This window comes from Clinocottus analis, unplaced genomic scaffold, assembly GCF_023055335.1.
Source record: "Clinocottus analis isolate CAN_PGR_092001 unplaced genomic scaffold, fCliAna1.0.p SCAF_25, whole genome shotgun sequence".
Taxonomy (NCBI): domain Eukaryota; kingdom Metazoa; phylum Chordata; class Actinopteri; order Perciformes; family Cottidae; genus Clinocottus; species Clinocottus analis.
The window spans coordinates 1,118,475-1,143,335 of record NW_027175987.1 but is presented as its reverse complement, the minus strand read 5'-3'; the positions used below and the strand labels follow the sequence as shown (position 1 = coordinate 1,143,335).

General features: G+C 42.7%; 2 protein-coding genes across 3 annotated transcripts in view; both read right to left on the bottom strand.

Annotated features, from left to right (window-relative positions):
• unc13a (unc-13 homolog A (C. elegans)) overlaps nt 1-18,185 on the bottom strand; it is a 42,985-nt gene extending 24,800 nt beyond the window's left edge. The window contains exons 1-16 of the mRNA XM_068591301.1: nt 17,691-18,185; nt 12,898-12,927; nt 12,689-12,788; nt 11,935-12,052; nt 11,346-11,469; nt 10,786-10,856; nt 10,327-10,381; nt 9,658-9,687; nt 8,976-9,171; nt 7,668-7,787; nt 5,297-6,112; nt 4,758-4,851; nt 3,713-3,759; nt 3,455-3,533; nt 989-1,063; nt 662-881 (exon numbers count right to left, since the gene is read on the bottom strand). Coding sequence (XP_068447402.1) covers nt 662-881; nt 989-1,063; nt 3,455-3,533; nt 3,713-3,759; nt 4,758-4,851; nt 5,297-6,112; nt 7,668-7,787; nt 8,976-9,171; nt 9,658-9,687; nt 10,327-10,381; nt 10,786-10,856; nt 11,346-11,469; nt 11,935-12,052; nt 12,689-12,788; nt 12,898-12,927; nt 17,691-17,712 — 2,197 coding nt within the window. The 5' untranslated portion in view covers nt 17,713-18,185. The remainder of the gene's footprint in view (nt 1-661; nt 882-988; nt 1,064-3,454; nt 3,534-3,712; nt 3,760-4,757; nt 4,852-5,296; nt 6,113-7,667; nt 7,788-8,975; nt 9,172-9,657; nt 9,688-10,326; nt 10,382-10,785; nt 10,857-11,345; nt 11,470-11,934; nt 12,053-12,688; nt 12,789-12,897; nt 12,928-17,690) is intronic.
• A 633-nt stretch (nt 18,186-18,818) lies between these two features.
• On the bottom strand, nt 18,819-22,959 carry hmg20b (high mobility group 20B). Of its 2 annotated transcripts, none has more exons than XM_068591475.1 (9): nt 22,920-22,959; nt 22,447-22,602; nt 21,417-21,617; nt 21,108-21,228; nt 20,929-20,981; nt 20,766-20,832; nt 20,350-20,565; nt 20,021-20,153; nt 18,819-19,488 (listed from the first exon to the last, which is right to left on the bottom strand). In XM_068591475.1, exons 2-9 carry the CDS (start codon nt 22,525-22,527, stop codon nt 19,476-19,478), a joined length of 885 nt encoding a protein of 294 aa, XP_068447576.1. In that variant the 5' UTR covers nt 22,528-22,602; nt 22,920-22,959; the 3' UTR covers nt 18,819-19,475. The 2 variants fall into 2 exon arrangements, with proteins under 2 accessions (XP_068447576.1, XP_068447577.1); XM_068591476.1 differs by lacking the exon at nt 22,920-22,959 and adding an exon at nt 22,840-22,916.
• Nucleotides 22,960-24,861: the final 1,902 nt, after the last annotated feature.

Sequence of the window (24,861 nt, the reverse complement as noted above, 5' to 3'; positions counted from 1 at the left end):
TAAATCAGCAGCGTTGGAAGAACAATAAGTAGAAAACAAAAAGTCAGCAAATCGTTGTTCAGCTCCTGTAAATGTTTTATGTTATATTTTATCATATTTTTACACTGAACACCATGTGAATACAATGTTGAATTGATCTCAGAATATTATTAGCTATGAAAAGCCAATCGGAGGCCGAGCTGTAAATACATAGTGACACATTTAAAGGAAAATTTAAAAGAAACATATCATGCTAATTTTCAGGTTGATTAGTGTATTTCAGGTTTCTACTCATGCATTGTTAAAAAAAACACTCTATTTTTATTTTTCTCATACTGTCTGTCTGAAACCCGCCGATTTAGTTCCTGTCTCTTTAAGGTCCCCTCCCAAAAAAGACCAGTGTCTCTGATTGGCATGAAAATATATATAAATATTGAGTTGTCTTGTTTCACAATTTGCTAATTCTTTTTTTTCTTAACAAAAATAACCCTTTAATAAATACGTGTATTCACTTTCTTGCCAAGAGTTGGATGAGAACATCTAACCACTCTCCTATATGTACTGTAAATATTAAGCTAGCCTAAAAGGTAACACAATCAAGTGTGTGTTTCTTGCTTCACATGACATCATCACAGCTTCTTATCAACGCTTTGTGGGTAATGTTGTTTGACTTGTCACTTACTTTGCAGACAGTCAGCATTAAGCAGGTCTTGGCACTTCTCGTGGCATTTGACTCCACACTCGGTACAGCGCATGCCCTGCCGGGCGATTCCCCACAGCAGTCCCTCACACTCGTAGCAGTAAGTGGGCGTGGTGGCTGTCCACACCTCAAAATTGTGTGGCGTGGTGCAGGAGATGGGATAAATGAGAGCCTGGAGGGTCTTCTTGTAAACATGGCTCTTCTACAAGGCGACAGGAGAGAGAAGTGGCAGGGTCAGCAGAGCGGGCGAGAATCACTTTTGACTTCACTTTGAATACTTTGAATAAACATCGTAAATGAGCAGCTGACCAGCTCTTCGTTGTGCAGGGTGCTGGACGTCAGGGCCGAGGTGATGCCAGCCTTCCTGGAGTTCTGAACCAACGACTGAGTGACAGGAAAGAGGAGGAGTCAGTTTCTCTCAGCTCCCACCTCAATGTCTTATTTATTTTTTTATCGAGAAAAATCTCAGTGCAGCCTGTGGAGCAATGTGAATTATTACTCTCTGTCTGGCAATCTTTCTCCTCTGAATAGTTACAGCAAACTGGAGGTGACAGCGGCAGAATTTAAAGTGCTTCCTCTCATAAGAGCGATTATACCTTCATAAACTAAGTGTTTTGAAAGCAAAGGTTGTTGGTCTTACTCACCATAGCCTGTGGCAGTGCGGTGAAGGTGGGAGGAACAAGGGAGAGATTTAATATTAGAACAGGGCAAGACAGAGAGGGTGGACATTTCCATAGAGAATACTAATGTTGAGAAAGGATGCATTTATTGCACATATATGGTGTATTTATTGATGATTTAAAAATGGACACACTCAGTAAAAACATGGCGGAAGAGGCGATCAAACAAGATGACTCTACAGTCAGATGTGAAGAAGACCGTAACGGTGAGGAAGCTGCAACCAGACTTGATTATTTGATGCGTGAATGAAGTAGCCGGCGATCATCCCTCATTAAGCCAGGACCGCGTACCTTGTCCGATCAATTACTGTTGTGTGTTCGTGTGTGTGTGTGTGTGTGTGTGTGTGTGTCCCCGAAAGCAAGCGATAGACCGAGGTAGAGAAACATCGGTGCACCTGCCTGTGACTGTCTGTCAGTGCCGAGTCACTGTGACTTTGAGACGGCAAGAAGTATTAATGAAGACAGCATGTGAGCTAATGACTCTTGTGTGGTGACGCTTGGATGTGGTGCGGTTAGGAAAACGACACACTGAGCGTTGCCTGGCACACAGTTTGTGTAAAAAGCCAAATTTCTATGCTGTTCCCCCACAACTGTGGCAAATGTTTTCCGACATTATTTCACCCCACATTCATCCCCAGAGAGCAGATATTGTTCATGTAAGTATTATTGTGTTCATCGCAATGACTTATGTGTATAATTAGTCTTTTGGGGAACCGAGCCCATTGAGGTGTTAAATAGACTTCATGTATAGTGTTTTTTTAATCTTAGTGACCACTCAAAGCGCCACATTATTCCATTGATACACACATTCATGACCTGCTGGCACTTTCACACACACACTCACAGCAATTTGGGGTTTCAGTATCTGAACAAAAGATACTTCAATATGTAGACTGCAGGGGCGAAGGGTGTTTTAGATGTGCAATACATGTTTGTTACCCCTAAAATTCACATGAAGCCCCAGCCTGGACCCCCATCTGAAATGGTCTAGAAGCACCACTGACTACAGTACATGGTTAGCCAGTATATGTCAAAAATAGATAGTCATTTTGACATATACCGTATGCTTATTTGCTTTCTTGCTGAGAGTTAGAGAAGCCTGAAACCACTCTATACTATCCCTTTAACATAAGGCCTTTCCAAAGGCAGGAAAAAAAGAGGAGACAGCTAGCCTGGCTCCGTATGAAGGTAATACAATCTGCCTATCAGCAGATCTATAACTTACTTATTAGTATGTTGTATTTAATTAGTTTAAAGAAGACATGTTGCAACATAGTGAAAGCTGTTTCCAGATGTGCAGCTGCTAAATCAATCAATCAATCTTGTAACTCTTCTTGTAAGTGAAAAAGCATCGAAGGAAATTCCTGAAATGTTAAACCTTTTCCTCATTAAAAGCTGAATTGTGATACTGTCTTTGTGTCCACCCACTTTAGTTTTGTTCACATTTTCAATGACACAATTGCTCAATTTGTAGGGGTGCCGGGTTGGTCTATCCATATTCTGATTGTACTCATAACGGCAAGTGAAAGAAGAGCCTCACATCATTTGAAGAAAAGCAGGAAAGAGATAATGCTGTCCAGACCGCGTAATAGTACAAGACACTCCAGAGGAGTGACTTCTATGAATGAGTGACAGTTTTCTCCCCAAGGATTTATCTTTCTCGCTGTCTTATCCCTAACCAGGCAATGTCAGGGAGACATGGGGTCGATGGCAGCATGAGGAAATTAAATGGTCTGTTATATGACAGCATCGAGCAAATGTCAGTGTCACTCAGAGGAAACCCTATGGCCTCGCCAGTGGGCTCTAAGCCCTGCAGATCGCCTTGTCAGGCGTTAACAAGAAGGAAACGTATCGTCTGGGAGCAGATGAGGATGTAATGCAGTGGGTTAAAAGACAGTAGGGACGAAAAAGATGAAGAAAGAAAATCAATGAGGTAAAGAGATATTAGATGAGAAAGTACTTCTGAGAATTAGATGGGAACAGGAGTAGGTTTATTATATGAGCGCTCTGACTGCTGAGCTCGGTGGTAAATGGACTGGGGAGATGTAAGACACTTAGTCAGGGGAATTTTTAAGAGATTAGTGGAGAAACTCACCAGATCTCTGACGAGAGGCATAGCTTTCCTCTTCCTGAGGTCTGGCATACTGTCAATGCTGTACAGAGCACCACCCATCCTGGAAAACATGCACAGAGCAGCCTTCAACACCAGTTCAGCTACAGATGCTCACAAGTTGCCCGGACACGACCAATCCAATAAATACATGCAGACATTAAGGCCATCGGCTTGGCTTTTTCGGTCGACGTGTTATAGATTTTCAATGACCTTAGTGGTAACAGCGTCACGGTTACTTACCCTGCTGATAAAAGCAGAGAGGCGATGCCAACACTTTCTCCCCGGGCCTGAGGAGAAAGAGAGAAATGAGACGAGGCAGAGGGGCAAGCATTAGAGCTGTGGCTGGAAAAACGGGAAACATGTTATGGTTTATCGTGCTAGTAAATACAGAAAAATCAAGAGCTCGTGGGTGGTGTTCCTGAGCAAAAAGCACTCTTTCATGTCAGGTTTCACTAGGAGCTGTGGCCACAAGTGTTCCCAAAATTCACGAATGAGTAATACAACAGCGGTACAAGTGGGGCGTAAAAGGGGGCGATGAGGAGAGTGATGCAGCTGAGTTGTGTCTTCCTGAGTGAGTGTGGTGATCATTGACCTCAGCAGTGGCTCTGTGTTTGAGAATTATACGACATAAAAGTAGATTACAGCCAGATGGAGGACCGTGTAATCACTCTTCTAATTCTATCTGCTCTATTATGGAAAGACATGTTCTTTGTCTGTCTGCCTGATCAAAGAATGACACACAGCAGTGATCCTCACGTCACGCTGACGGACAGAAATAGTCGTGATTGGCACACACACACGCCAGGCTTTAAAAATGACACTCGGCTGGCCGACAGCACGGCTCGCCTTGAATATCTATAAGCTCCACGGGATGCATGTGAATTAGATTGACGAACACACCACTGGCCACACCCACCTGAGCGTCTGCTCCAGCCATGGGAGATCAGAATGGACAACATGCAAATCGCTACGAGGATGGCAAACAACTGAAAAGAAAATAATGAAATGGCAAAACAGCACAAGGGGGTAAACAGACGCTATCAATTTAACACAATACAATATAAATCCACAGCAGTGACTAAAAACTGGGGAAAAAAATGGTGTCAACAAAAGCTGGAAAAAACACAGTAACCGTCAGACATGCAGGGACTGATGCAACAAGGCAGTGAGCTCAACCAGAGCAACAACAACAGACAACATATTACCCGCTCTTATGAGCCCAGGCATTCACCTGACACGGATACACACTTATGTACACTAAGAAACACACACATGCAGGTCGTACCTCTTGCAGCTGTAGTCGTACTCTGCTGAAAAGTCGCAGCCAGTTGGCTTTGGCTCTTGCGGTACCGGGTTCCAAGATTTCCCTCCTTGGGAAGCTAAAAGAAGAATATATATATGTAAAAATATATACATATTGTTATTCAATATATGTGCTTTCTATTAGACAATGTAGGGACTGTACAGTAATTATGGCGATAAATACATTAACCACATTAAAGTGGAATTCTGTTCATTATGCACAATGCGTAAGAGAAAACATGAGAATAAAAGAAACATAAAATAATAATGAAACAACTTGTATTGGCAGCATTGGTTCAACTGTACAGGTACTAAAGATTCTTCCTAGTCATAGCACTTCCCCAGTTTCCCATGTCCCTTCTTTGGATAGTCAGTATGTGCATATAATGAATGTGCAGATTGCTATTTGAATAAACTGCCAGCTCCACGTCTTTAAACCGAAATGTAGCTGCCTTGAGAGTGAGTGAAACCCATTGTAATGTGTCCTCTCTATGAGAATGACGGTGTATGAACAGTGTTCACCTTGAAACAGGTGGCTCCTCTGCTCTCTCTTCAGGAACTGGAGGGACGCTCTCTGCCGCCGGAGGCTGCTCGGGAGGCCGAGGTTCCTCCAGCGGCACCTCAGACTTGGGTTCAGGCCACGGGAGCTCGGCATCTGGAGCTGGCACCTGCGCCGTCGCCGTCGGGGCGGACGCCGCGGCGGTCGAGAGCGCCGGCAGGGCGGGCGCGAACGAGGGCCTGGCGGAGTCGGCGCTGAAAGGGGGCGACGTGTCGGCCTGCGCGACCGGAGGTAGTAGAGCGGGAGCTGTGCCGGGGGGCTGGAGCTGATCGTGGGCCGGCCGCTGCTGATGCAACGACGCCTGCTTCTCCAGCGGTGGCCTGGCGGCGGACACACCATCTGAGGGGGGCATCAGGGTCGGGGCGGTGCCTGTGGGTGTCGGGGTGTACGGCGGCTCCTGGTCTTCACTGAGAGTGCCGTCAAGTTGATACATGTCTTCTTCTCCCTCGAAGGGCATCTCCTCCTCATCCTCGTAGGTGTACTCCCCTCCCTCCCCGTACATGTCGCCCTCCCCTTCGGCATACAGCGCCCCCTCTTCCCCTCCGTCTTTGAGGTAGCCTCCATCGTCGCTGTAGACGGCTTGGGGGTCCTCAGCATCCCAGCCGGGGGAATCCTCTTTGCCGTAGCTGACGGAGGAGTGGCAGGAGTGGTAGGAGTCGTTTTCATCGTAGAACTCCGAGCCTCGCAAAATCTCTCCTTGCTCGGCAACAAACTCCTCGCTGAGCTGAGAGCTGCCTCGACTCAACTCGCCCGACGAGGCGTAGCGGCTGTCGGTGGGACTGAGGGGAGGGGGGGGGGGGAGATACAGACACCTGTTACATTAACATACCCACGCAGGTTTAAACGAAAGCTAGGGGGAGTTCCCACACTTGCACAATGAGGAGTTTGGCTGTCACAGTGACCTTTAAGGAACTTGTGTTGGGGCCAGGGAGGGAGATGGTTAACCAATTGCAACAGAGGAGTGTCTTTATCCAACCAATAGTAAAAAATCAGGGGGGTTTGGGACAGTGATGCGTCTATGCAACTATGAGGAGAATCATCTTTTTTTTAGTAATGGGTTAATACAGAAACACACGGCATACAAAAGCACACGATTAGCAAAAACACAAGAACACATTTTTCACGATTTAAAGACATAAATAGACCTAGTCAGTGAACCTGGAGAGGCTGAGGGTAATTTATTACCCTGGCAGAATAAAACCAGGCTCTCTTTGCAGATAAATAAGTGAATAATACTTATTCACGATGATGAATGAGGCTATTAGGCATTGAGGCAGACTGTGAGTCAGAGAGAGATTTGAGACGCATGCAAAAACAATTTCTAACAGACACACACACACACACACACACACACACACACACACACACACACACACACACACAAGCACACACACACTATTGTTTTGTCTCTATTGATTACAGTCATGTTGGTTCAATATCGCATGGTGCAGGAGCAGTAAAGGAAAGAACTGTATTATGGCTCCGGGCTTTGAGCCAGAGGGAATACACAAGTATAGAAGACACATAAACACTCACACAATCACGACACTCCTGTTATTTTCTATGCATCACCTATCTCACGATCTCTCTCTCTCTCTCTCTCTTATACAACACCGAGCCTGACACAGACAGTGACAAATGCTTGCATAAGGTTTGAGTCTACATGCACGTCTGCCCCCTTGCTTTAGCAAAGAACCAAAAAAAAACATGATGAAATGAAGGAGAAAATGTACGCAATCTGTCTTGGCCTCTCTGCTGCCCCATTATTGGGCTGACTGCCTCCTGCTGTCTTGGTGGAAACAAGTGGAAATTTGTGAAAATTAAATGTGTATAATTAACAAGTGTGGGACTCCCAGAACACGACAGGGCTCTTCTTAAGGTCTCACATACAGGATGAGGCTGTAATCACAGGCTGCAGCAACGACAGATTCTCTCTCTCGCACACACGACGCACACGCACACCTACACACAACTCGTCAATCACTCACCCACACACCCACACACACACACAAAAAAAAAGACAAAACTGCGCAAAACTCATAAGAGTCTCACAAAGGCGAAGATGAGAGTGATACACCATTTGTGATACGGATTAGTGATTCTTCACCAGGAGGAACACAGTAGATACAGATGCAGGAGCAGTAGTTGCTTTGATAAAACTGTATGGAATATACATGTATACAGAGATAGGGTAAGAGCGCATGCATGCAAGCACAGCGAGCGAGGAGGACGGGACAAGTCCACCACTGACGTCACAGCGAGACGGAGTCACAGGCCGGAGCAAGAGGAAGGAGGAGGAAGAGGAGGAGTTGGCGAGGAGGTACAGAGACCCACCTATCGGACAGTGAATGCCTACTGTCTAGAGAATACTGACGACTGGTGCGCCGGCTCGACCCTGAGCCTGAGTCGATATCGCTGCGCCCGTTGGTGGCCGAGTCTAAACTATCATAGCGTCTGGCAAGAGGAGTGAGGAAGGAGGTAGGGGGAGAGGGGAGAGGTGGGAGAGGAGCGTCAGTGGAGCCCAGTGCAAACCTTTCAAAGAAAGCTCGAACCAAACTGAGCCGCTGCACGAGCCGGGTGCAGGTCGGGGTTCACAGTTTTTTCAAGCTCGTCTTAAAATAACAGTCAGGTGTTAATGTGAACTACGAGGCAGGTTTTGCTTGCTGTGATTATTCCTTCTGTTCAGACTCGCCGTGAAAAGATCCTTTGCTGGTGTGCTTACTTACAACCATCATGTCTTCCAAAGTTTATCTGGCGTTAATAAAAGGGTTAAGCAGTGTGAGATATTTAAATCAATGGTATCTTTCATCTATTTTTTTTGTCTTTTTAGTGCAATTAAATCCTGTTTGGTAGCTGTTCTTCTCCAGCTCAACAAGGAAACACTGAGACACAAAGAGGGAATTTTGTATTAAAAACACTGTAACTTTGTATGGTGAATGTGCCACCTGGATTTTGTCCCCTATCACTTACATTTACTTGATATTCTGAACTTATCCTTCTGCACAAAGACCTCTCACGGGAAGATGCATCCTACCCATCTAAATCTAAACAAATGACTAGGTCAAACTTTCTGTTTCAGCTTTGTGAAGCATCCAATTTCTTTAAAATATCTGCCGCTTTTAAAAAGAAATACTGTTATTTTCTGCACAAAATTGGTACAGAGGAGATCACATGGGGTTTCTGATGCTCACACACTCAACATGCTCACTTGCATTCACACGTGCACACGAAAGATAACCACAAAAGACCCACTTCATACTGTACATGACCTGTATACAAGAACTGTGCGGCCCCAGCGTGCTTGTATACACTGAGGCCAGGGTTATTCTCTAGAAGAGGAGAGCACAGTGGGACAACATGTTACCATGTACAATACAATGAAACAAAACCAGGCCGCGCGGACTAAGCGGTCTCCGGGCTAAACGTTAGTCTCCGAATAGGAATATCTGCTTAAAATGGGGAGTCTGATAACACAACTTTAATATTAAACATTCTTCTTTCGGCGTTCTTCTCGTCCTCACTCATCCATAACAAACCCTTTCTCCCTGTTGTTGATACATCATGACAAGCAGCCAAGTGCTAATCTCATGAAAAGGAGACTCTCACTCAGCTGTGGCTATACGCCTGCAGGGTGCTTGTTACCTCATGGCTCGGTGGTCGTAGTCCAGCTCATGGATGCCTTCGCTGCAGGAGAGTCCGTACTGCTGGTTCCTCATGGGATACTGGTGCATGGAAGCGTTGGGCTGCGAGGTGGTGTAGTAGGGAGGCGGGATGCTGTTACTGGTCTCGCTGCGGTAGTCGCTGTCCCTGTCGTCCACGGCGCTGTCCGGATCCTCGTCTGTCACAGAGGGAGACGAGACATTTTTGTACAGTGTATGGGCGGCTGGGTACGCTAAAATGTTTGTTTGCCTAAAATTGGATGTTCTCCTGTTTAATGAATGAAATCCAAGATAATGTATTGTTTTGTTTATACAGTAAATACCTGATTTTCTGATTTAAATGATCATATTTGCTTTATCTATTTACTTTCTTATTACGCTGTTGAAAAAAAGAGTCATATGCATCTTCACCAAGCACCACAGAGATTAATTTACTTTACTGAATCTAATTCTACCATATTAACTTTAAATCAATTCGGAGAATATAGATACGAGCTGAAGGGAAGTTCAGAGAGGGCGCGTGGAGGAGAAAAAAAAATGTTTTCATGGCAGCTTACGATCTCTGAGGAAAACTAAACAAGGAGATCATTACATTAAGTGAGACATGGACAATAAATACAGACTTACTCCAAGTCATTAGGCAGAAATGCATGAAAGAAACCTACTTTGCTGATCTCCCCACAGACTCCAATTACCTGCAAGGAGATAAAGCGTTGGAGAAACCAAATTAGGTTTGGGCGACAAATTAAACAGATCAACAGCCCGCAAAGCCCGGTAAACAAACATGTATAGATGTGCAGCCTCGAGAAATCATTATTTAAAGAGGGTTCACAAGTCAGTGTGTCTGCCCGTGTGTGTAAAGAAACACACGAGGTCTTCCGAGAAGCTGAGATCAAAACAAGCTTTTGTACAGATGCTGCCGGCCTTGGCGCTGCTAAGTAACTAAGAACAGAGAAAAACACACATGCTGTGATCATCTGAGCACACACGAGCATCGGGCCGCCGTCCAACCCGTCTGTCCACGGATTTATAGGATGCACACTCGCTCCGTGTGTCATCATCACCTGACAGACAGACAGCCAGGATGGCGTGTGTCTGACGAGCCATCATATGTCAGTTTGCGTTCATCATCTAGCGCCTATAAGTCATTCTACTCGCGATTCGGCTCATCGGCTTTCCTTTCTCACTCCTTCCTCCACTTTTCTACCTCCCGTCCAGTCCCGTTCTCGGTGCGACGGAGCAGACTGGGTGAGGAGAGGAAAGGGACGAGGTATAAAAAGGACATAGCGGGGGAGACGGAGCGAGATGAGGCGAGACGCAGAAGCAACACTCACAGCACTGTGTGGTTGGTGCATGGAGTGGTCGCTCCTCTTCTTCTTGATAGGCATACTGAGAGAGAAGAAGAAGAAGAAGAAGAAGAAGAAGAAGAAGAAGAAGAAGAAGAAGAAGAAGAAGAAGAAGAAGAAGAAGAAGAAGAAGAAGAACAAGAAGAACAAGAACAAGAAGAACAAGAAGAACAAGAAGAAGAAATAACACACGTTTTAGAAAATAAGATCCGGCTCTTCTTCTGAAGAAGAAGAAAATCGCTGGTAAAAATATTGACTCTGTAATTCTGTAGTTATTGGCAGCCATGCAGTGTAATTAGAGAAAAATGAAGAAAGAGACGGAGAGGAAACTCTAAGCCGGAGAGGGATCATGAAAGGAAATACCATGAAAAGGAGGGAATAAATAAGAAAATATCGATGACAGATGGTGCAGAGAGATGGGGATGTGGACAGGATTGAAGTTCTTACATCTTGATCCCTCATGGCATTTAGTTGTTCAAGTTTCTTGGCCCAGTATCGAGCCTCTTCCTCGGGAATGTCTGCAGCATACAACACAAACACACGTTACTCTACTCTACTCAGCACATCTAATCTAATCTAATCTAATCTATATATATATATATATATATATATATATATATATATATATATATATATATATATATATATATATGTATATATTTGTACCACTCTGTGTATATATGTACCACTCTGTACATTTATCGGTAAGCACTGGAATAGAACCAAAGAGCAATTTAATTGATTTCTTTCAATGCCATGGAAACAGTATTCAATAATAATGGATTTAAAATGTCAATTAAAAGCACTCAATGTGGTGTTGGTACATTAGTGGTAGCCGTAACAGCACGAGTACTCGTGGAAAAAATATGAAAACGGTCATGTTGTAGTAAATGGTAGCTTCCTGTCTTATTAGATATCATTGAAACATATCCATATATCTTCAAAATATAGCACGTATAAATTAATCAAGTGACATCACAAAGCACAACTGTGATGAAAGGCCAAACCTAGTGGCAGCTCAAAGCGGGTGTCGAGCAGCACCCTGTGAAAGGTCGGGTCTTTGGTTCCACAGATCTCGTTCTCAGCCATGATCGCGTTGGAGTCCAGAGTCACCCACTGGCCTGGACCGTCCTGGAGAGGATGGAGGAGCAGAGAAATATCAAATCTGACTATAAATATACTATATATAGCATGATAAATATGCAGATTTATCATCTGCATATTTTTTCACACTGCAGTGAAAATGGTCTACATATATATATATATATATATAGCATGATAAATATGCAGATTTTATGCTGACTACGACGAGTCCAAATATCTGCAGTGAAAATGGTCTATTAGTGAGCTTGAGATGTTTCTATGTTAAGTATAAATGACAAAGACAACAAAATAGGATATTATAATGTATTTTCTATAATGTGCAGAATAAAAGATTTCATCAACACATTTAGTCTATTTCTAAATGTGTATAATCTTCTCTAACAACATACATGATGACCTTTTGTTAATCAATAATCTTTTCTTCCAGTAATAAAATATAAGCATCCTACATCGGGTAGCAGCACCACAGGCCGAGCCTTCGAGAGTGCGTACCTCATTGGACTGCCGTATGTCGCGCAAGGGGATCCATAAGGTGCCCACCATGGTGTCCCAGATTAGCCCTTTGTTCCACACCTCCACCGTCAGGCCCAGTTCCAGGCGGTTTATTTCACTGCTCGGCAGGAAGAGCAAGACGTGGATTAAGAAACAGAGAATTGAGTTAGGAAAAAAAAAAAGATATACGGGGCAAAAGACAAGCTTGGATGAAGACACCTCAATGCACTGAGGGCTTTCAAACAAAAATAGTCTCCGCCATCAGGAGCTGCACTTAAATCTGGGGATGGATATGCACTGTGACTCAATCTGCGGAGGGAAATGAGTCACTCCTCATGAAGATGGAAAGAATAGGTGATTGTCAACTATAGGCTGCTGGCAGGATAGAAGAGAGAGAGCACTGATAGGACCGCAGCAGAGACCATCTAGATGTATGTATGGCAAACATGAGGGAACTCATTTTTGCTCATCTTATTAAGCAACGCTCATACACAGCAAATATAACTCGGGTTTGTAAAGTGTGGTTGAAGCATGAACTCCTTTCTTTGTCACATAAAGTTTAATGTGTACAGCAATGAGCCTTTCTGTAAACGGCTCATTGCACTACAGGTGCTGTTTGAAGGAGAAGGCGTTGAGGGCAGAAAGTGAGAGAGGAGGAGGAAGACGTGGCGTGAAGACAGAGGCTACAAAACATGGGAAAGCCTGGTGAGATAAAAGAGGGCAGAAGATGTGAGAGAAAGCAAGAAGCACTCACAACATGAAGTCCTGCTCCCAGCACGGCTGACTGCCGCGCACAGCGATGGTTGTGCTCTTGACATTCTGCACCTTCAGGGTCACGTATGTGTTAAATTTCTCTGTGAAAAGTAAAATATGAACAGCAGTGGTCATGATACTGTGTGTGTTTATAGGAAAACGGCTCTGATTGAGTCCAAATAAGCTCCTCATGGATAATATCCAACTCACCTTGAGGTCCATCGAGCTTGGCTTTCTTCACTGCAAACAAATGAGGAAAACAAACAATTAGGGGGGAGAAGTGAGGCGAAATATCAAAATCATTAGTTTTCAAAGATTTCACATTTTCATTAACATTCAGTGAATCCTCAAAAGCCTGTCTCAGGCTTCTGCTGACAGCGTGATGTGACTTTAACCTACAGTCCGGGCAGGCCTCTGCGTGGAGCTCGTGTGCATGAAAGTATAGCTCGTGATTGACAGGAGCCTGGCATTTTAAAGAGGGACGGGGGGTCTGCTCTTCTCAGTCTTGGACTCCTCTGGCCTCTCTGGACCGAATGCCGGGATCTCAATATGAAAGCCCACATCCGTTCAGCGGGAGATGTCAGGATCTCTGAGTCACTGGGCCAGGAGGACAGTTTGTGCAGACGAGAGTAAAAGCTGATGGCAGGGAGGAGAGCGGCCACATACCTCGTCCTATCTGAATGATGTATATGTGCATGTTTTCCTGGATGGGCGACAGCATGAGGTGGTGGATAAAAGATGGAGCGGTGCTGTTTTCCGCCTAGCACAATACATGCGGCTCTTCTGAGCCGCCACTGCCGGCTCCTCCATGCAGGGACCTCTGGAGGTACCGGACTGACTTTTAAAACCACAATGACGTCAACGCCCTATTCATTATTCATTCAATCCGGCACCCTGTTGATGCCCAGCGTCCCCATGTTCAGCAGTGAGGTATTAATATTCAGAGCTCTGGGTGTTTTTCTTTCTCTCTTTTTTGTGTCCCTGCTGATTGCCTCTTTTCACTGATGTAACATTTCAGGAGAGAAATACAGGGAATACGAATACTTTCAAATCTAAATTGCACCTCAAACAGCAAGCCCTTAAAGATTCTGTGTAATGTTAGCACATTTGTGCCTGGCTGCAAAAAGTATGGTTTTATAATGTGTGACTCTCTGGATCAGGAAGAACGAAATAAATCAAGAAACGCCTAAATATCAGGGTATAGCAGAAGTGACGCTGACAAAGAAACGCACTCTGAGTCACTTTCTTAGTCCGTGGCAGCGGAACAAGCGTGATAATCGTTGTGGACAAATTGGCTTCTAAAAATAGCGTCACCCCAGCAAACCCTTGGGATAACGCGTATCGCTTAAATATCGGTGTGATTCATGAGGCAGGTGGCGGAGCAAGTGGTTCGGAGCCCAACTTCAAAGTAACATCCACATCCTGATACTTAAGCTGCTGACGAGGCAACCACGCCTCAGTGGGAAGGAAGATTATTCCTCCATGGAAGCGCCTGAATACAGACTTTGACGAAGAGGCGTTCAAACTGGTGATTTATTTCAGTGTTACAGTAAATGACAGATGCAACTCGGCTGCGTCGTTGCCAACACTCGCCGTCTGTCTCGTACACTGTCTCCTCACCATCAACCAGTCATCGGTCCTCTCTCTCTCTCTCTCTCTCTCTCACTCAATCACTCCATACTAGCTCCCGCTGCCATGTGGCGAGTATGCACGTGTGCTCCCTTTCTATCGCTTTCTCTCGTGCTCCATTAATCTCTCCGTGCAGCCGGATGCGGGCAGAGCGAGCTGCATCCCCAACACTAAAAATAACCTCTTCAGTGTGACAGGAGTGTGGGAGGGTGGGGATGGGGGGTGTGGGGGTGTGTGTGTGTGTGTGTGTGTGTGTGTGGGGGGGTGCTTACAGCTCACAGGCATGAGACTAAACCACCACGGCTGCAGATACAGCGCAGGGGAACGAATGAAAGGGAGTAGGCGAAGAAAAAAAAAAAAAAGGAGTTACATATTTTCTGCTAACCCCTCAAACTGAAAAATGTCGAGTCCCCGCCACAGCAATTACAGAATCTCATTTTCTCTTTCTTTGCCGGGGAAAATTGGACAAACACATTGACTCACGCCCCAGTGCAGGCGATCTAAAGGAGCTTTTTACTTCCTGAGGTTTTCCAATCAAAAGCCTTCAAAGAGCCCACACTTCAGAGCAATTCTGACACCAGGAACAACAATCCAAACCAGCAGACGGGCGATGGAGTGAGGCAGACATCTGAAGATTGTGTCAAAGAAATGACTCAAGTGCACATTTAAGAAAAACAGTTCCGCTGAGAGGTCAGCGTGGGCCTGTGTCCACTCCCACGCCTGCAGTATACCTTTGGGGAATCAAGCATCGACGATCAGAGTATGCTTTAAAAGTATACATTATAGTAGACATTATTAGTGACAGACTATTTTAAACCCGTGGGAAACATCATTAGAAAATTTCAGTGCCAAAAATTAAGACTTTAAGCCTCCAGAGGATATTTAAACAGTATGTAGGAATCCTTAAACTCAGAATATGAATGCTACAGTGCTGCGTATATCTCGATTAAAACACTATTGATATCTGCTCCTAACTATTTCTAGACTCCCAGTAACTGTACAGTCATAATTACAGCAAATGAGCAATGTGTTTGAAATGGTAATAAGATACTAGCCAAGGACGCTTTGTTGCTACTTGATATTCATTTCTCATGTTGGACTTTCTGACTTCTTTTGGCAAAAACACCTTCCCTGAGGATCTGTATACTTCTGTAAAAAGGTAATGGTGCCCATAATGAGAGGAAGGTGACACTAATGAGGATGTCTCTCGTGCCTCACTCTGTTATGAAGTTATTGTGCATGAATTGGCATCTCGCTACAGGAGGTGACAGTAAGAGGATGGCTGCCAGAGCTGAATACGCTTATTCAGCTTCTGTGGCACGGGCCATTAATTCAAAGAGTGCATCCAACATCGCGGGACATGGCAGTAGAGTAAACGCACACACACACAGACACACACACACACACACCGCTGCCCACTTCTGTGTGTATCCGCCCAACTCATGTCACCGTGCAGCAGCTCAAGGTTGCCGCGCTCGTCATCCACTTTGTTTCTTTATTCTACTGTCAGTCACTGTGAAAAGAAGATAATATCAAGATGCACCTATCTGCAGGAATATAACAGAGTGTGTATAAAGCTAATGAGAAAATGCCACCAGAGAACTAAAATACATTGTGGTTGCTATGCCAACAAAGCCTCGGGATATGAAGGGGTCGCCAACGAGCCTGGATTTCAATCCTGACATCTGTGCAATCAGCTCTAGCGCCGGTGTCAACAACACAGCAGCCTCTTCGTACACACTGAAGGCCTGCCACCACCTCTCAGAGAAGCTGGAGAGTTTGAAGGAGTCACTTTTACATCTTTCCTTCACTGCTCTCTTAGAAATCAGACACTGTATTCACGCGTTTCGGGGAAGGGAACGAGCCCAAACTTGTACAACATTCTCAAACCGCATGTGCGAAAGCTCAGGCCTTATTAAGGAGTTATTAACTGTGCAACTTGAGAAACTGATGAGACCAGAGAGCTGTAGATTTGTTTAAACTTTTTTTTTCTCCCATCTAAAATCTGTGTCTTCATAAGTCTGCCTTTTATTTAATGTGTTGAATGTTAGATGTCACAATTTATTTTATTTGGGGGTTTTGGAAAACACAATTAGACAACTTCTCTTTGCTGAGAGACAGTGTACACGTCATTAAATAGTGGATTTTATAATCCTCGTGAAACTTTAAGAATAGTTCTAGGATCTGGGGTTGACCAGAGGTCGTTGAGAAAGTTGCATGGGATCCCAAAAATAATAGTGTTTCACTTCTTTTTTGCTCTTGCGCAGTAATGCACTTCAATTTAAATCGTTTAACTGACAGCAATAAGAGTTAGATCAGGTCAATAAGAAGATATAAATAAATACAAAATGTTCCACAATTTTCACCATTTCATCAAAATTAATATATATATATATATATATATATATTAATTTTGATGAAATGGTGAAATATATATATATAAAATTGAAGGTCAATGTAATTACTATAGCGACTAAATGACATGTAAGTGTTGACCGATGCACCGATATTAAATATAACGTTAGAAGTCTCTTTTGGTTTCTCTGGAATACACGTCACAGACAACAACGTTGGCTTCATCCAACAAATGACAAACAGCGACTGAAGACAGATTTTTGTCATAAAACAATGTGACGATTCTCTCTGGCTGTTTACACAGAAGAAAACCACATTTGGACTCCATTGGGGGGATTTGGAATTATTCAAATAGGTTGCGGTTCTCATTATAGAGTACGATCAAAAATAAATATTATTAAGGAATTCTGCAGCCAATCACGTGGCTCCAATAAATATCCTACTGTAAGTAAAACCGGTAGTCTGCACACGCCTTTTTTTTTTTTTTTTTGATCTGTGCAATTACGCATGAAAAATGAGATGAAAAGGTCACACTGGAGATAACATCAATTAAAACGCTTTGTGTTTCTCAGAAAATAAATATTGGAAGAAATAACACCTCGCGATTCTGTGAGGGGAGGGGTTAACTGAGTGGGTTACATCTTGTTTTACTATGTTTGACAGCGGCTGCCAGAAAGCATACACCTACTCCATAAATCAATCCGGTTGTAAAAAGGTTTTGTAAAAAAAACCGAGTCCAGACAGTCACCCTATAGTAGCAGCGACATATTTCAGGGTAAAATTGTTGTAAAAAAGATTAGAAATATGCTGTCCTCGTTTTATCGGTGGGGTTTGCACTCATCTACCATTCAATAGCGTGGCAAATGAAAAATAAACATCCCTGTGCACGACGGCTATTGTTAAAATATTGATGAAGGCTCGTTATGCAAACAGGTGAATCCCCAAAAAGCAGTCAAGATAAGATGTAAGCTGTTCACATCAGCGGGTGAGGCAATGCACAGCGAGGAAGCGTTTCTTACCTCCAACACACAGCAATGACATTTCTTATATGCGCCTTCAGTTCAGGTGTCCAGCTTCTTGTCCAGCTTCCGTAACAGAGCTAATAATCGGCGCGGGAGTGAACGGCTGGGCGGGAGATGGAGAAGCCTGCCGACGCTGGCAGAGACTGGGGGGCCTGGCAGGGCTCGTTACAGCTGACAGAAACACAATACAAAATAAATAAAAAATATTCGCCCTTTGAGAGTGAACGCCAGCGTCGCAATCCTCTGTCTTTTCCTCTTTTTTTTCTTATGCCGTGTCCGTCTAAATTTGAGACTCTTTCCCACCTCCCTTTACTCTCTCTCTATCTCTCTCTCAGCTCTCCACTCGCCAACACACAGCCATCTTGTTCAGCTTCAGCACCGCCGTTGCGTGGACAGCTCCTCGCAATGACGTCAGGGCGGTGCCGATGGCGTGAAAAGAGGCGTAGATGTTGAAACACTGGATTATTAGCCTCTCCTTCTGGACCTTCAATATATTTGTCAGAAACATCTCAGGCAATCCTCAAATGATGACACGGTTGTATATCACACTGTAAAAAAAAGAAATTGTCAATATCACTCCAAGCAACTATTAAATAATCACTTAAACAGAGACAGTTAAAGTTATCACATTCACAATGGTAACAATGGTACAGAAACTCATCTTGGGCAGAATTTCACGTGGAAAGCATGTTTTAAATGGTTTAAAGATGAGTTGGAAGGAGATGAGGCACATGGACGATGCAGCAGAGTGATAGTTGAAGATGATAAATTGTTCGTGCCCAAGTTTACAGAATACAGAATAATCAAGATCATTCCGCGTTAGATATTGATAGTCGTGTATTGGTGAGTTGCATAATTACCTGTTCATCCCATCGTCATTTAACAGTTGAAATCGGACTGATGAAGCCTAAAAAAAAACTGTTCCAAGAGTTAAGACTTTTTCCAGTGTTGGCAAACAGCTCCCCCTGCTGGAAACCACCAAAAACACACAGAGGCTGACTTGAGAGGGGCAAACAAGTCGTTGAGATGAAACTTTAACTTGAGTTGGTGAATTTTATAATCAAACAATTTGGAGAAAGAAATAAAAAATTAAAAAAAACATAATTTTTCTTTTGTTGGAAACATTTTCAGTTTGTTTTAATGAACATTTCAGAAAAATACAAATATACTTCACAAATATATAATATTCTGACAACATGTGAAACTGCGTGTCCATTCAACTACCTGCCATTATCAATGTCACTTCAAACATGTAAACCCCAACATTTCATTTTCACCCTTTCCAGTTTTGTTTTTTTTTGTTTTTCATGCGTTCTAAAATAACACGACACGTTACCCACCGAATGCCAAAGGGCATTTACTGTAAACAAATAATTCGGCTTGTCTGATTGGACAGGTCAGGAGCCTGTAGGGAGCACTGGATACTACACAATAAGGTGAGGGTCAATCCAATTTGACTTAATTAAAAGCAGATTTTAAGATAATATCACATTATATTTAATGAAAGTCCTGTAAAAGTGTAAAAACTCTAAACCCTGCTGCACAGATTCACATTCACAAAAACTCATGTGCATGAATACACATTTTCTACCTTTTACACAAATTTATAAAGAAGAGGCATGTAGACGCAGACTGTGTGGCGTTTTGAAGCGTTTGCACCCTTTACTGTCCGTGAGATATCCACATGCTCTGCTGATTGGCACTGACTTGACCTAGAACACCACCGAGCCTTCCACGTGTCCCTCAGATGCAGGAATGAAGCGGTCGCCGGCTGAAGTCCCCTCATAACTTTTCACTGACAAAACAAAATGTTCAGACATGAATACTATTTATGGGTTTTGAGACTTTTCAGGTTGAAAAAACAAACAAAGTTAATTTTGAATGTAAGTTCTTTGGCAATGTTTAATCTTCAAGCTGAACCATTAGGGGCCGGATATGTAGGAGCCACAAGAGTATTATGTTAATGGTTGGCAGGATTTAATAGCGTTATGATGGCAGTAGGTGCAAAACAAAGAGCTGCATTAAGCATGGAAGCATATGTTTTTTTTACCGTGTGACTAAGTTTATTTATTTGTGCATTTAGTTAGTCTTCATGTCATTTTCTGGCTGTTTTATTCACAACTGTTTACTCTAATGCTACTACACGAACACTGCTTAATGCAAGCGCAGGCTGGTTGCTCATCCAGTCCTATATTTAGGTAAGGTGCAGGACAGCAGATTCATTAGAAGAAGCAGAGTGTAACAGCACACTGGATAACAGCTCCCAGCCTTCTTTTTTTATATTCCATTTCAACCCTACCAGCTTGAGCGTGGATGATATCAGTTACCTGTCCAGATGAGCGAGGACGTCGCAGAGCTGGGTGAGCAGTGCACGATGCTTGTGAGGGTTTCCCTCCAGCACGCCGCTGAGACGACTCAGGTAGGAGTCCAGGTTCCCATGAGACGCTGTCTCTCCTGTACCTGATCAAAAAATTAAATTAGAATTTAATTAAAGCCTCAAGAGAAACATAATAAAAGGTCGGCACCGACATGACAATTAATGTATTTCTTTTAGAGAATTAGTGTTAGTTTCAATAAAATGAATCTCGCAGAACAATATTATATAACAGCAGGAGATTTATCTGGCATCCGTCTGTACAGCCAACTGACTGCTGACCTGGCAGCGGAACCGATGACAGACTGTTGACCAATGTGTGTTTAATGGTCAGCAGGTTTTGGTGGAGAGCCTGGGTGCGCTTCTCGTCCAGCCCCAGTTCAGCCTCCAGGCGCTCTTTAGCACTGTACATGTCCTTTATGTGCCGCTGAAGCACTGCATTCTGCTCTTCAAACTCAATGTTGGCCTTACGAAGCCGTCGCAACTCAGCCTCTCGAGCTAAAAGCACAAAAGAGGAGGGGGGGTGGAGATAAAGCGAGAACACAAGGTTATGTTGGATGGAATTTACTTTACACTCAGGGGATTTATTAAAACATTTTCTATTAGCTAATAGTGTAATAACCCCAATTTGCTCCAGCTCTAGCAGCCATCCCATATAGGTTTGTGTTATATCAGAACGACTATTTCCTGATTGTTACCTTTGTTCTGATCGAGGAACTCCTCTGTGAAGATGGGGATGTCAAATCCTCTGGGGAGGTCAGTCGCCTAAAAGGACATAATCAGCAAAACATGGCCGTCTGAAAATGATGTGAAAATGACACAGCAGAGTATACAGAGACAAGATTTGGATGCGTCATGTACCTTTGATACTGATGACTCTGAACTAGTACTGATGATGACAGATGGCGTGTCTTCTGAAAGAGAAGAATATATGTGCACATTAGAGCTCACATGGCGGAGAGCAATGACATAACTAACGTGCACTCTTGTCATGTACAGCACTGACAGTAAGACGTTTTATCGAGCGGAGTCGCCGTCACCTTTCTTGATCCTCTTGTCTTGTATCTTAGCACTGGTGATCTGATAGGCCTCAGTCTGCTGATAGTCCTTCAGTTCCTGGGCGTACTGCATCTTCTCGCGTTCCGCCTCGTCCAGGTAGCGCTGTCAGTGCGAAGGTAAAGTAGTGCGAGTGCCGCTTTACTGAGGGGATGAGTTTGCTCTCGCTTACAGACATGTGTTTGATTATTTGAAACCCCAAGCAGGTTTCTTGGGAATTGGTCACATAGTAAATTTTTTAAGGAAGATGGCTTGCAAGCATGTCTGAATGTACAATGTTGAACAAAGCATACCTGTTTGTCATTCAGGGCTAATTGTGTCCACTCTGCTCCAAGTCTCTTGGTGATTTCTGGAAATGGTAAGTCCGGGTACCTGGCCCGCATACGTTCTCTGCGCTCATTTAGGAAGCGGACATATCCGGTGACTGGCGCCTTGGGACCATTTGGCAGCACCTTCTTTCTCTTCTTTCCCTTCGGCCAGCCTCTCTTCTTTGGCTGCAGAGAGGAGGAACAACACTCACATGAAGGCAGGGGCTGCTCACTCATCGGAGTTACACAGCAGACAACTAACTACTGGGGTTGCAACAATTATTTTCAATATAAATTAATATGCAGTTTATTTTTCTATTCCAATTGTTCAGTCAGTAAAATGTCAACATTTTTATTTTGTCTGACCAAAAGACAAAGATATTACATTTTACCATTGTACAGGACTAAGAGGAGCATCAAATATTCACACTTGAGAAGCTGCAAACCTTTTTTTATAAAAAAAAAAATACTTTCAATAATAATCAATCATTTAAATGGGTTGCTGTCATTATTACATTGATCCATTAATTGACTAATTGTTCCAGCTCTAATACATACACTCTAATACAACAGCCTTTAAATTAAATCCCACCTCATGAAGGTTATACTGTGAGGTATTTGTTTGAGCCATTGCAGATGTTTTATTAGTACTGTATGCTTATTTAGGAGGATCTAGTTACTGATGCTGATGAATTGCATTAAATTAAAAAGGTATTTCTTATGGGTGGGTGTTACATACACTACATTCACTGACACTGTTTGTCCTTTTTCTATTATTCTGCTCAACATGACATCTTCATACAGGCACATGCATGCTAAACCAACCTACCTTGTAAAGAAATAAATAACATTTAAATACATGTTATCATAAATTGTGCCTTTTGCACCATTCTACCCTTTAAAAGGGTATGATTCATTTGTAGCGGTGTGGATTATTGTGTGGTTGTTTACAGTTCAACGCCTTTTTCCTCCAACTGAGGAGGCACCAGTCGGGGTCAGATGGAGCAGTACTCACTTCATCTTGTGGTTGATCTGCTGAATGTGATGGCTTGGACTGATGCGATGCATCACTCTGCTCTTGTTTGATCCCACCCATAACCTCCGTACGTGGGCTGTGTTACTCGGGGGAAATGGGTCCGAGTCGTTTCGGGTTTAAGTCGTGGGGAGAAGCCTATGCAGAAAAACGCAGAAGAAGTTGTAAAAAAAAAAAAAAAAAAAAAAAAGCGAAATGCGAGCAGCAGTCAAATGCAGCAATAATGGTCCTCGCAGGGATGCCGCTTCTTAAGCTAACCAGCCTGCTAGCAGGTATCCCACACAACGGACAATAGCCAAACAAAAAGCCCATCCAAACTGCTTACACTTCACAAGAAACACCATTAAACACAGATAAATATGTATTCAGACATACTGTTGAGTCACTGCAGACAACGGCAGTTATATTGAATTATTTCTGCTTTGTATTTGTGGATAAACGTCTTCTTAACTCACCCGCTAATTATTCCTTCAGCCAAACAGGAAGTGAACCGTGTCTGCCATCTGATTGGTCGGTACGGAGAGTCGTGATTGGTTGGCTGGACACGCCCCTCCCCCCTTTTTTATTGACATGTTTCATCCTGCACATTTTGCGAGACCTGCATCTCTGGCCACGTCCGAAAATTAGCCTCATGTACTCTTATCCAGTAGTTTACTCAAGGTATTGATTGATCATAATCAAAGTATTACAACACATTGTGGACAGAAATATATATTTCATCATGTTCATTATTTTAACACTTTATTTATACATAACACAATAACAAACATAAAGAAATAAAAATAAAGCAGTATAGACAAGTTCTACATATATATATATATATATATATATATATATATATATATATATATATATATATATATATATATATATATATATATATATATATATATATATATGTGCTTTACTCATTTATAAATAAAAAAATCAATTACTTGAGAAGACTTCATAGCTTTTTATGCTTTCTTAGAAATGTCTAAGCTCTTCAACTCAAAACAAATGATCTGGCCTTATGGATTTGATCTCAAAATAAGTTTGAGAGCATTGTTATAGATTGAGTCTGTGTACAATTTAGAAGAGCAACTTCAATCCAGATCTCTACAGAATTAAGACATGCAGAGAATAGATGAGAAATTGATTCAATTTCTGTTTTACAGAACAACATACTTGAGAAATATCTACTATTAATTTATGTTGGCAAGTTATAACAAGATAGTATCTATATGTAATGTTTTCATGTGATTTTTTTCTCTTTTTTTGTCTCCAGGAATATATTCAAGTCTTAAAAAGTTTCTTGCCAGGATTTCTGGAAAAGTTAACTTCCCATTTATATTTCTTTCCTTCCTTCACACAGGTTTAAACAAAAAAAAAGTTAAATATTTCATATCTTTTATACTTTGTCATTGAACTTTTCAATCACATTCATACAAATTAAACCCATTACCGTTTTCCATCTATTCCTACTCATTTAATTTCCTTAACACTTAAACCAGCAATTCAGGGTAGCATCAGCCTTGCAGCATTCACACATTTTATATTCAGTTTTTGCATTTCTAGTTCTGTAGTTTATTCTGTACATTTGTTGTCTTCGGACTTGTGCTCTGTGAATCACAATGAACTTAAATCTAATCTTAATAGGGAGCTCCTCTGTATAGTTGGAAAGTAAAAAAATAATGGTTTACTGCCCTCCATTGGTCACAGTGAGGAACTGCAACAAAACTTAAGATTGGATAAAGTCAGCCAATGCAGGCCGAGAGGTAAACCTCCAAGTAAATCATTTAAAATTTACAAAGAAAAAGAAATGATTGAGAAATGAAAATGTTTATTGATCCTTTGACATGATTGACTGTTCTCTATCAAACATGTATTTGTAGGTTAATTTGCATGTACAGAATTGAATGACAGGCCTACAAATACAACAGCAAAACTCAACCACTGATACGTTGGCTTTGGATTAGTGGTTTCATGTAGTTTATTTTGAATAGATCCAAAGGTACAATTAGAAAGCATGAACTCTACAGCAGCCAGCTTATTTTCTGCTAAACCTGTTGTAAGACTCATCGCACTAAAGTTTTGCAACAGAAACCTGAACCTAGAAAGTTGGGCGTTGTTCTTGATTGAAATGCTTTGCATGACTATTACCTGGAAAACACTGGTTAGGACAAACCACATCTAACTACACGTGAGGCTGGGCTGGGTTTGAACAAATCAGTCACTGAGTCCAAGGACACGTTGGCAAACACCGACTCAACAGGTTTGGTTGCCCTTGAAGGATAGAGCCCTACTCTATTACAAATCAGCGTGGAACACTACATGTAGAACCCAGAGTATCTCAAAGACCACCTTTGTGGAGTTGGGGGCGGGTGGGGTTCTCAGACTTTAGTTGATGTTACCAGG